The 13435-nt window shown below is 39.9% G+C and overlaps 1 protein-coding gene across 1 annotated transcript in view; it reads right to left on the bottom strand.

Annotated features, from left to right (window-relative positions):
* ctnnd2a (catenin (cadherin-associated protein), delta 2a) overlaps positions 1-13435 on the bottom strand; it is a 215704-nt gene that overhangs the window by 50606 nt on the left and 151663 nt on the right. The window contains exon 15 of the mRNA XM_061666667.1: positions 6380-6593. Coding sequence (XP_061522651.1) covers positions 6380-6593 — 214 coding nt within the window. The remainder of the gene's footprint in view (positions 1-6379; positions 6594-13435) is intronic.

The raw sequence follows: 13435 nt of genomic DNA, 5'->3' as shown, positions 1-13435 counted from the left end.
AAAAAAAAAAAAAAAAAGTCACCATGTCTCTTCTGGTGACACCAAACTCGCACATCATGCAAGCAACTGACACTTTTGGAACAAAAAGCCTGCAGAAAAACACACAGGAAATGAATACTTAGGTTTGAGGGAAACCATGCTGAATGTATTTACATATTTACATGTACCTTAATGTTAATCTTAAAATAGGTTCACAACTGAGAACACAGACTCAAACGCTATCAAAGTTTCAGAATAGAGTTATGAATAAATATTCATAGGAGGGAAATGCTTGCAGTTGTGTCATTACAATAGAAAAAAAAGGCCTACAGTTACAGTATGAGTTCCCTTAATGAAATTAAACAACATTCCTAGTTATAATAAGAAGAACTTTTGATTGTTCCCCCTGAGGAGAAAAAAAAAATTCTGATTTATACTGTGTCCTTATTATTGTTGTTATTGTATAGCACCACTTTATATTGATAAAACAAAAGACGAAAAAAGTCAAACTAGGCATAAACAAAACGTTGCAAGTGAGTAAAATTAGGCATGAGTGAGAGAATAAAAAAAGATAATTGCTTGTGTGTGCTTGTTTGACAGTCTGGGAAACGAGGACAAAGAGGATGATGAGGCTAAGGCTAGCTGCTATGTGGCACCAATCGAGGGCTTGAACCTTTCTGTGTGCGTTTCCATGGCATTTGCCATCACTTAGCGCTCAGCAGCCTTTTTTTTTTTTTTGTACTTTCCTCACAAACGCTCTTGAGTCACGGGTTCACAAACAGGAAAGACACCGTATTTACTAAAATAGACACATCAGCATATTAAAAACGGATTTTGGGCTTTTGTCTACATGCAACCCAAGTTGTTCTGAAGGGTCGAATAAAGTTAAGCACTTTATATGTTAGTTGTTGACTGCATTCTTTATGGATTTGTTCATGTGTTTCTTTTTTATTTTTCATTTTCAGACATGCTACAATTATCCTAAACTACAAACGACAATGCCACCTGTTGCTTTGGCATGCACATGATAGCCAGACAATTATATTTATTTTTTTTAAATAAATGTTTCTTTTTCAATAACATTTTTTAAAATGCTGGTACGAATACAGATTTTTTTTTTAACACTACAAAATAGATTTTAGAACTACAATTGTATACACAAACATAGCCTTAAAGCCTTAAGGTAGAGGCAACAAATGTAGGTCAACAGTCTTGACACGCTCAACGCTGCCTTTCTTAAAAGGTTAGTAATGTCGGCGCATGATTGCAATCAGGTTGCAGCCACAGATGTGTTCTTCGGAAGGTGCGAGGAGGAACAAAATAGAGCAGAGGCTGCAGTGTTTTCTGGGACAAGGACATCGCGTCTGCCACTGTGTCACGCTGGCCAAATTCAGGTCTGACACACACTATCGCACACACATCTGCCTGCTCAAGAAACATGGATCTGCTATGCTTCACTAAGCCCACAGGGCCCTTTGGAGCATTGCAGTCAGGTGACCAAAAGACAATGACATCATACGAGAGATTTTGTGTGTGCCAGCCAAAAAGTGTGTGTCTGTGTGTGTGTGTGTGTGTGTTCCTCCTTTATCTCGTCCTCTGTAATCCCTCTCTCTCTCTTGGCTCCAACTGGGTCCCTCAAGACACATGACAGACAGTTTCCAAGGAGCTTGGTGCTTTGGGGAAAATGTGGGGATGATTGCATGAATTCATGAATAAATGAAAGTATGACTTGTAAGGGGGGAGCCAGGCCTGTTAGGACTCAAGTGGAAATGTTTTATTAAACAGCCTTCATCTACGTGGCTGTGCGTGAATTAGTTAACCACAGAGTCACAACCTGCTGATGAACAAAGCCAAAGACAAGAAATTATACAGCAATTGTGGCAAAATATACAAAAAGAGAAATCGAAAGTGGACACGTTGACTTTGGGAAAGTGGTTGAGAGCAGGTTGCTGACTTGGGCTCTGTAATACTTCTGAAGGCAAAGTGCAAGAAACACCATGATGCCTTGGTTTATAATAATAAAACCAGCTCGGGCCACATATTACTAACACATGTAAAAATGTTATGAATTGAAACACAACTACAATGTCACTCACACAAGTTTGCCGAACACTTCTAAGACCGAACAATCCTCAATTGGAGCAGCATGAAGTCGTTAACCTTCTTACACAAGCACTTCAACCATATTTTGGAGGAAACTATTGAAAAATGCTAAAATAAATGGGGAAGCCCTTCATTTCCATCACATTTAAAGGATTACTGTAGCGCCGCATTTCTGTTTTGAGTTAACCTTTTGTATCGATGGCAGTAAGTGTAGAGAGAACAATGTTCACTGAAGATTTTTGTAGAATATAGAGTCTTCAATGAACCTACCATGCATGTTTTTGGGATGTGGGAGGAAACCGGAGTACCTTGTGGAAACCCACACAGGCACAGCGGGGAGAACATGCAAACTCCACTCAGACAGGGCCGCGATTTGAACCCCGGTCCTCAGCGCTGCGAGGATATATATAATATAATATATAATATTTACAAAAACTGTTGCATGTCACCTGTACCTCTCTCATCTAAGCAGAGCATTCAAAGCAAAAGAGATCAGAGCTGCAGCCAGCCGTATGTCACAGTCCAGCACCTCAAGGTGAGCCCACAAGCATGGATAGCATCTCCTATTGACACACAGAGGCTCGCCATCGACCAGATTTTGATTGACAGGCCCGGAAGCTTCAACTTCCTCCTATCACACTCGCACGGAGAGCCAGGAAGCCAATAAAGCCTGTCTAAATTTAAACTTCAGAAAGGACAGTGCAATACAGTAAAAGGTTTCCTGTCTCATTTCCCAGACCTACAAAGCTCCTTTAATCACAGACTATAGAATCCGATAAGACTGTCAACGAGTGGGTGGTAAAGAGTCTCATTGGTTTGTACTCAAGCACGACCACTACGTCTCGCCAAGGACAATAATGATTTATGTGCATCTATGTGCATGCTGTTTGAGTATCCGCTATTGGCCTTCATGCATTTCTGATGGACCAATGAACTTTTACTCATTAGAAAATCATTTAGCGACTGATAAGTAATGAAAGGCAAGCTATGTGGGATATTTGGCTGCGAAACTGAATTCCTACCTTTTACTTCAATTTCAGTGTTGATTTTTCTTTTCTCTTAAGTGAGACTTAGGTTAAACATGTAAATATGAGACGACACTACACACTTGAATCACAACACACACAACAACCTTGAATCAATCAGTCATCCATCCATCCATCCAGCTTAGACTGCTTATCCTCTAATGACGTCCAATATAAGGGCTGCATTAACAATTCTGCCTTTTACATTAAAAATGCTTACTTTAGATTGATAGTCATATACAGTATATATATATATATACAGTACTACAAAATCCTTCGCTGACTCTTTGCTACTCTGATCCAAACATCTCCTTGGTGGGCCAGTGACCTCTCTAAGGATGCAGTGGTATATGAATGAGATTTTAAGGAACACTTGGGTTCGAGTTCAAACTAAACATCGTCTTTATCTGAGTGGTCTGTGCACTTGTGAGTTATGTCTATTTGATGCAACTGTGAATGGTTTACCATGCACGGTGTACTTGAACCACTTCCAATATTTTGTCATTGAATATACAGTATCAACAGAAGATTGATACTGTATAGAAGAACCATAAACTATGGTTCTTCTAAGCCAGATCGAGCCAAAGACAGATAGATGTAGAAGTGTAACCCGCATGAGAATTTACAGTGAATATAAAGTGTCTACAAACCCGTGTTCAAATGCCAGGATTTTGTGACATAAGAACATGAGAAAGTGCCAGGATTTTGTGACATAAGAACATGAGAAAGATGAATCATTTCAAAACATTTTCCATCATTAACGTGACCTACAACAAGTACAACAGAATTGCTAGAAAAAAGAAGAAGTAGAAGGAACAAAAAGTGTCAGGACATCCTACTAGAACTTCTGAACTTTATTTGGAGTTTATCAGAGGCACTTTAAATGGTGGCAGGTGTGTGCTGAATACCATTTAACATCAGTTTGAATGTGATTGCTTAATTCTGAAAAAAAAAAAACACATGCCTCGTTATGAGTGTGTGCTTACTTGTGCAACCACATTATCTCAGTTGTTTATTTTTGCTTCCATCTCGAAAAGATTTACAATTTTTTTTTTCAAATTGAGTTGTCGAGGTTATAGGTCAAATTAATGGTGGAAAATGTTTTGCAATGATTTACCTTGGTCTCATTTGTTATATCACAAAAGCATGGCACTTGTACAAGGGTGTGTAGACGTTTTATAGTGACTGTAGTAAATAAAATAAGAGTAAAGAATACTATTTCTCTTACATTCTGTCACGTGAACAACTGCTCATGCAACTCTTGCACGCAACTCCTCAATCACTCTTATTACTGTTTCCCTTCTTGTATGCGCAGGAAATGCTGGGAAATACTCGTCAGCAGTATAGCAGAATTCAACTTTTGCACAGTAACGAGTAGGTTCCAATGAGGGCTGAAAGACTTTTGTGACCACTGGAAGACCAGTGAAATTTGTATATTTTTTTGTGTGAAGTGCAGAATTCTCTTTTGCTATCTAGCAGTCAAGAGGACGACTCTGGGTTTGAAAAATGAGTTTAATCTTGGCCCATTTTATTCCAGTATATGGAAATCCAAATGCTTCAGCTTCTCAATACACCTTAAAAAAGTTCCATGCTTTGTAGGAACAATTGGGCGAAGGTCTTTATCTGTCACTGAATGAGTCATAAAGGTCCTTAAAAGGATGGCGTGATGGGTTTAGCGTGAAAGTCCTGACTTCAACCCCATCAAACACCTTTGAGGTAAACCAGAAGAAACATTGTGAGTCGGGCATTGTGACCTAACAAATTATCTCCTGGGATGAATTGTCAACGTTAACCACAGACACACTATAATGTTGTTGCACAATGTCTTCCCAGAGGAGTGCATATGATGGCTTTAGGATGGAATGTCCCTGTGAGTTTAATACAAGATGTGTCACAAAAGATATATTTCAAATCCAAACTACAAGTTTTCACCTTTGAAGAGATCCTCCTGGATTTTAATGCATTTTGCCAGCCTTCATTACTGGAAGGATTCTTCTTCCGCAGCTGTGGTCGTCCACGTCTTAAAAATGGGTCCCCTTGATGACCCCCTTGAACACTTTGTTGATGTGCTCGTTGATCGTCTGGCCCTGCGGCAAGAACTCGCAGTGGACAATGCCCCTCACATCAAAGAATATGATAAACATGACTGACTTTGGGACTTTGACTGTCTTGCCTTCTTCGACCTTGGTGAGATCGGACTCTTCCACTGGCGTTTGGTCGTGGGTCGTACTCAAAGACCCATGATTCATCATGGGGGGGTAATGATGACAATAAGAACTAACAAGTCTGGTCTTATCGGTCTCATCATCACAAACTCTGCTCTTGATGGATTAAAAGCATGTGGGGAAAAAAAATAATTGCTGCAAAGAAGTGAGGCCACAGTACAGGGCGATTACAATGAAGGGCAAGACTTGTAGTTTTTATTTTTGGTTTGAAATACTGTGTATCTTTTGTGACACCAGCCATGCTGACAAACAATTGCAGGCACATACAGATATGATACTGATAGTTGAACGTGTATTATATAACAGAGACAGCTGGGTGATGCACTTCATTGGAGAACAAAGATCATTACGATGCGAGTGGGAGGCAGTTTGCAAAATATACATTTTACCTTAAGTATTTTACTCATGATGGGTTGGGCTATAGAAAATGACCGGCAAATGGAATGGAAAAGAAAGAAACTTGAATTCTAATGCTTCAACTTGGTACAAAGGAGAAAAGCAGGACATAAAAAGAGGTCTGAGTCGTGAGGTTTCAAGACAATTTTGGCTGGCTTCCGTGCCACTTCTGCATTCAAGTCGTGCCCTGGTGCTATTTCACATTTGTAGAGAAATTCTTGAAAATCAATCAAAGTGGAATGTTTAGCAGCTTTAGTTTGAATGAATTGTGGAAGTTGATTAAATACTTTGAATGAAAAGTTATGAATGACTTAAAATATTTGCTTGTGTTGTTGTCAAGGACACAAAACACACTGCAACCGTTTGTACGTGAGAGGGAGTTGAAGGGTTGCGGTAAACATCACTAAAACTCAAAGGAGAGAACATTTTGCACAAGAATATTTTGTATGCACGACCCAAATTGTTGTGTGTGCGTGTGGTCTATTCAGTTTACACCTCCACATATCAAATGGGGTTAACTTTTTTCCACATCGTCTTGTGTAATGCAAACACATTTTTACCACATTAAAAGCTCCTCTGTGGCGAATAAGATACGAGGTCATGCTCCACATAACTGCAGCTACAATGTGTGTGTGTTGTAAAAGATCATACCTGTGACCAACTCTCTGATTTCAACGTCGCCTGTCTTCCTCAGAAGGCGAACTAGCGCTGGGATCCCTCCACAGTTCTTCAGGGCCACTTTATTCTCGTCGTTGGCCTTGCCATAAACAAGGTTCCTCAGGGCTCCACAGGCACTGCGGTGAACCTCGCTCATCCTGTGGTCCAGAAGGTCCACCAGCAGCTGGATGCCTCCTTGTCTGCGGATCTAAGCCACACATACAAATTATTACTGCATTATTGCCCCGGGCTTGAATGATTCATGGGACAAGCAAAAGTACTAATATTGTCTTTAACTAAGTATACCTGATAGACTACACTCGACACTTATTTAGATAAGGGATTCCCAAGCTGAGAGCTGAGACCCAAAATGGCTCCCCGGTCACATTTTATATGCTTGTATGTTGTGTTCTGTGTCATTAGTTTCTACACTACATTGACATGAAGTCATTACATCATGTATTTTAGCTGCTTGAGGCAAACCAAATGTTATTTTCAAGCAAACCTCAAATATGAAATCATTGTAAGAACAACAAAAAACAACAATAAAACTATAACTATGTGCTTTGTAAGCTACAGTATAACATAACAATCGGATGTTTTCTTTAAATACAGTAAATATTGACCTACATTGTTTAGGTTTAAATATATTTCACGAACAAAAGGTGAAGAATATTAAAGCAGCCCTTGGCATTCTGCAGTTTTTGTGCATGAAAATGTTAGGACATGAGTCTCCATTCTTCATGGCTATGGTTGTGAGCGATTAACATCTTAACATTGAACAAGTCGTAACATGCACAGAAGCTCAGAAAATTTACATTTTAAAAAAAACTTATAGAATGCAGCATACAAAACGGCACATTTTTTATTTACAATACTACAAACGGAGAAAGGAAATCATTTGTTATGTGTCTCATATAATATTGAACATGACATAACATGATTATGTTGAATCTTTATGGCGCAATTAAACAATTATTATAATGAAAAAATATTATCCAGCCTGTACCGACTGCATTGTTATTTTTTCGTAGATTTATTGAGGTTGTACTGCAGTAAAAAGGTGATTTTAGTTCGTGCCATTGTTATAATGATGTAGCATGTGGCAACTATCGTAACATAAATAAATATCTCTATAAATAATAATATCATAACTAAACAAATTGAACTACAACAACCCGGTTTAACACTGAAAGATTGGAGTTGCAGTCAAAGCCTTTTCGCTATATTTAACATAAAGGCGCTTGACTAAAACGAAGCAGTCGGCTAGTTAGACAGATTTACTTTGTGTTTATTTGAGAGTAAAACTGTAGAGGTAACAAATGTAAAATGGTTATAAATACATATGGGATCTGGGTCTATTGAATATTTCACTGTCTGGACCCCCTAAACCCTACATGCTTTTAATAGCGGACCTGGGTCTTACACTTAACGTCTTCCCAGCCTGCACGATGCTTTACAGCTTGCCTTCTCCATGTGAATGAGGTTGTTCAACAAAATATCTCACTCTCACTTTTTTTTTTTTTTTTTTTTACACGCAAGAAGGTGAGTGACTTCACGTGGGTGTGGCCCCGATCACAACAAACTGGCTGCTGTGATCACCAGGACACCGGGAGGAACAGTAGCGTGTGTCTATGAGAGACATCGGGAATTTGATATGCATCCACTGTAATACAGGACTTACTGAAATATTGTGACAGGCAGATCCTGTTTCATTGACTTCCATTTTAAGAGAGATTATTACAGATTATAAAAAAAAGAGAGAAATATTTACAGCAGTGACATTTGTGCAATTACCCTTTATGGGACACTCACTGAATACTACTAATACTCTATCCATCCATCCATTTTACGTTAATCCTCATTATCCTCACTAGGGTAGCGGGCGTGCTGGAGCCTATCCCAGCTGACTCTGAGCGAGAGGCGGGGTACACCCTGAACTGGTCGCCAGTCAATCGCAGGGCACACATCGACAAAACAACCTTTCGCACTCACATTCACACCTACGGGCAATTTAGAGTCTTCAATTAACCTACCATGCATGTTTTTGGAATGTGGGAGAAAACCGGAGTGCCCGGAGAAACTGTGCCGCCTCTCTGAATTATATGCAAATGACATTTCAGTTAGTGATGTGTACTGGACAAAATGCCACTAACCGACAACAGGGAATTGTCAAATTCTTTTTTTCAATATTACTTATAATGTGACAGTCGGAAATTTCTCTTAATGTTGTGAACTCCTGTTTCAATGCCAAAGTACTGATGAGCATAATAATGTTGCCTGGTGGAGTTGCGCCATAGCACATATCTGCTTGGATGTAGCTCAACTTCCCATCGCTTTCGTCATCGTGTTTTTGTGATGGAAAAACGTCCTTGTCCACCTTACAACCAAGACTTCAGCTATTTGCCTGAAGTGCTTAGGTGTGTTCAGTGTACTGTATAGCGTCGCAGAGAGAGAGAAGGGACTTTGGCCAGGGATAAAAAAAAAGAAAAAACAACAAAATTCTAACTTCTAACATAGCTTTGATGACATTTAAGTGAAAAGACACATTCAGAAGGCGGAGGAGGTGAAAGGAGGCAAAGAAGAAAAAGGATTGCACAAGGGTGCGATGGAGGGCAAGGAGAGGACGGAGGTGTTTGATGACACAGCAGGAGTCTATCGAGTAAAATGACTTTGCTTATCTATTCAATTAAAATGGATTAAGGTTTGCCGTGAATGGCAAACTAACCTTGCTGTATTGACCACACTATTTACTTGCTGGCCCCCCTTACACACTACAATCTTTCGCTTTGTTCCTTCCCTCCCTTTGTCCAAATACATCTCCCTTGTAAGGCTTGTTTCATAGCTTTTGATGAAAGGCATCGTGCTATTACTTTGTATTAGGTATTTTGCAATACCTACACAGGTTTCTAATACCACCGTGCCTTTCCTCCTTATTCCATGTAAAGAAGATTAGAAGCGGGGATTGATTTGTCTTTTGTTTCCCGCTGTTTTGCAGCAGCCACAACTATCAGTAACCCATAGCGACAGCATTGCTGTGGTAACAGTTAACGGTGGTGACAGCTGGGATTGTGGGATTCGGAGGTGCTGCAGGCGTTAACAAAAAATCCCAGTGAGATCCACAGGGGTGGGTGACATGGGTGACACTTCTTAGCCACGATGGTTACCAATGAAGCCTAACAAGTTTGTTATTGGGCATGAGTCACCACATATGGAATGACAGCACAAATCAGCGGAACACTTAATGCTTACCAGCTTGATCCTGAGTGAAAACATGTCACACACCTTCAAACCCATCACACATGCACCATTTTTTTTTTTTTTTGGTCCCACAGTTTGCCTCGATTTTAGGAATCTTTCAACCTTTGCCTAATTTAATTTGTGGCCTCAGGCAGTGATTTCCCTATGGGTACCTTCCAAAATGGGCCACCATTAACCATCTGATATTTGTAGTCAGGCAGAGATCACAGCAAGTGAAAATCTACAGTGACCATCTACAAGCTACTAAAACACAGGCGTGACACACCTCACAGCATGTGATAGAGAATACTGTATCTTGTGGAAATCTCAGTGTGTGAGTATGTACAGTATGTGTTATGGATTTGGGTTGAGGATAACATACTTTACTAACATCATTATTGAGGTTACTCAGAGGAAGAAAAAAAAAACTCAACAGTGACATGATTTTCTTTGGGTTTTGACAACCACAGAACCGAAATGGAACTTATTTTGATGGCGGAAAACGGTACAGTAGAGGTTGCTCAGTATAAAATGGGTAATTTAGGAATAATAACAATAAAATAACTGAGCGTACACTGGAAACTCCAGTGACTTCCTCTGCATTTATATCATCAAAGTCAAGGTAGAGAACATGCAATTACATCAATGAATGTAAATTGGCCAAATTTGACGTGGCTACTTGGCAAAATTAATAATGACTTGCTTTCTGGGGAAAAAAGCAGCTCACAACATATTTCTTGTACATCAGATTTCAGGAAATCAAGATATCAATATTTTTATTGTTTCACCTTTTAAAATATTGAAGTTTTTGGTTACAACAGTTTGATCCTAGATTGGATTCAATCTTATTATTTCTATTATTACTACTACTCTACTATTATTTATTATATCTTATTATTTCCTATGTGAAAATTATTTTGAATCCAAACAAGCATCCCAGAGTGAATTGTTTTGAACTTCAAAGGTTCCACTCTAAGCAGAATTTTCTTTCGTTTGTTCTTGGAAAGTAGAATTTTTGACAACTTGTCTTTACCTAATTCGTTCTTCTAAAAACGAAAAAGAAAAGTGACTCTCGACGTTGATTGCAAAAACACACCCTACCATTCAATGAAGCAAGTGTGTAAATAAAGAAAATGCTGTTTTATCTACTTTACAATCAGGAAGGTGTTAAACCAACATGGTAATTTCTTCATCTCAAGCTCCAAATAATAAAAAGGTAAGTCTAACACAACTATATTTCTTATACATTACTGCTTTGTTGTAATTCACAGCATGTCCTCAAATAGTGTCCCTCCCACAAACAGAATAGTTGCCAGGTGTGTCATCCTCTTACAAAAGAATAACAATTCCCTCCTCAAATAGATGCCTTCCCTTTCCCATCAGGAAACTAATGGGCACATTTGAAATCTGTTGCTAATTTTGTTGCTTTACCAAAATAGCAGCAGCTACTCTAGTGCGTAAACAGTCTCTCAAATGATCTATGCATCTATCTCCCTACCTACCTACCATTCTATCCATCAATTTATCCGTTACAACTGCTGTTTTAATAGCCCCTCCTCCCTGCACACATTTAAAGCATCTTTGTCTTTTCCACAGTAGCAGACATGAATATTCTTTTATTTCTCTCACTCCCTTGTTATCGCACTCTTTCTCCGTCTTTGTTGAGTATTATGCTTTAGTAACAAATCATGTTGTGACTCCCTTTAGCCGTTCATTGTGTCATACACTCTCATATGTCTGACTTCAGATCAGTGCTTATTAAAAAATAGTGTCGTAATCTACTTTCATAATTTATGGAAAATGAGATGATAAAACACATAGAAAGAAGCAGGCTTTTTAAATCTTAAACGTCAAACTGCCCTGACAAGGTTTTTCCAGGATTCAAAATATCCATCCATCCAACCATCCATCCATCCATCCATTTTCTACCGCTTATCCGAGGTCAGGTCGCGGGGCAGTAGCTTTAGCAGGGACGCCCAGACTTCCTTCTCCCCACCCACTTCATCCAGCTCTTCCGGGGGGGGGAAGGGATCCTGAGGCGGTCACAGGCCAGCCGGGAGACATAGTTTCTCCAGCCTGTCCTGGGTCGTCCCCTGGGTCTCTGAGGTGTTCTGGGCACGTCCCACCGGGAGGCATCCGAATAGGATGCCCCAGCCACCTCATCTGGCTCCTCTCGATGCGGAGGAGCAGCGGCTCTACTCTGAGATCCTCCCGGACGACCGACCCTACCTCTAAGGGAAAGCCCGGACGCCCTGCGGAGGAAACTCATTTCGGCCGCTTGTATCCGGGATCTTGTTCTTTCGGTCACGACCTGCAGCTCGTGACCATAGGTGAGGGTAGGAACGTAGATCGACCTGTAAATCGAGAGCTTCGCCTTTCGGCTTAGCTCCTTCTTTACCACAACGGACCGATACAAAGTCCGTATCACTGCAGAACCTGCACCGATCCGCCTGTCGATCTCCCGTTCCATTCTTCCCTCACTCGTGAACAAGACCCCAAGATACTCGAACTCCTCCACTTGGGGCAGGATCTCATCCCTGACCTGAAGAGGGCACGCCACCCTTTTCCGACTAAGGACCATGGTCTCAGATTTGGAGGTGCTGATTCAAAATAGGACTCAGTAATTTAGACGGGGTGTTGTCTAGCTTGTAAGATTACAAAGAGATCAGTTTTTTTTTTTATTATTGATTCTGAACTACCTCAAAAATCCAAAGGGATCCATCCATCAACTTCAGTCAGCCACCTACCCCTGAATTCTCAAAACGCCTTCAAATCATTAGGATTCTTGCCTTAATATAGAAGCAGAATCTCTGGAAGTTTGAAGATCGGTTGAACATGTCATGCTCAAATCTTAGCCATCTTGTCACTACAAATGATTAGGTTTCTTGCTCTGACACAAAACACTGGTATGTTATTTGGATGTCTTAAACTGACAGCTTTTCTTGGCAATGGCTGAAAAATGATGAATTAAGAATTGTCCACACACTGGTCAAAAGACTTGGGTACACAAGCACAATGTAATGAGGTCCTTTACGAGCGCTGAATCCAAATCAATGTCTTTACAAATATCAGAACGTCAACATTTCAAGACACAGCCAAGAGGAAAAAACAAAATGAACTGCATCACTTATCAGCATGTTATGTAATATTTTTTGACATCTGCTTTGTTATCAGTCCCACGGTAATAAGGTTGTCATGCCATTTGCTGATGAATTGCATATTCATAAGCTGTCAGTGTTTATTTTTAAAAACACGCAAGAGAGAAACTTTCACACACGTCAAGTCACACGGTGTTGGTTTTCAAACTATGTGAACATTAATCAATGTATTATCAATGCTGTATGACTTCTTTGGAAATTTGACTTAGATAAAATTAATACGGTATGGGTAATGTGAAATGTTTAGACAGAAAATATGTGCTCGAAAATTGTTTAAGAAAAAAAAAGGTTTCTTTACATTTTCTTTTTGATTGAATTTGAATCCCACAGTGCCACCAATGTGACTAATTCCATGTTTTGTGTCACTTAAACTTACTTTTTCGCTGAAGAAATAAAATGTAAAATAAAATACATTGCGGCGGCACGGTGGATGGAAAATACATTGCGGAAAAAAGCACTTCTCGACTGTAGTCTGATCAAATTAGAAGAGCCATATCAAAATATGATGCTCAGTTTTTAGTGACGTTATCAACTATCCATCCATCCATTGTCAACACCGCTTATCCGGGTTAGGGTCGCGGGGCGCTGGAGCCTATCCCAGCTGACTTCGGGCGAAAGGCGGACTACACCCTGAACCGGTCGCCAGTCAGTC

This window comes from Phycodurus eques, chromosome 21 (assembly GCF_024500275.1).
Source record: "Phycodurus eques isolate BA_2022a chromosome 21, UOR_Pequ_1.1, whole genome shotgun sequence".
Classification (NCBI taxonomy): Eukaryota; Metazoa; Chordata; class Actinopteri; order Syngnathiformes; family Syngnathidae; genus Phycodurus; species Phycodurus eques.
This window is presented reverse-complemented; position numbering and strand designations above follow the sequence as displayed.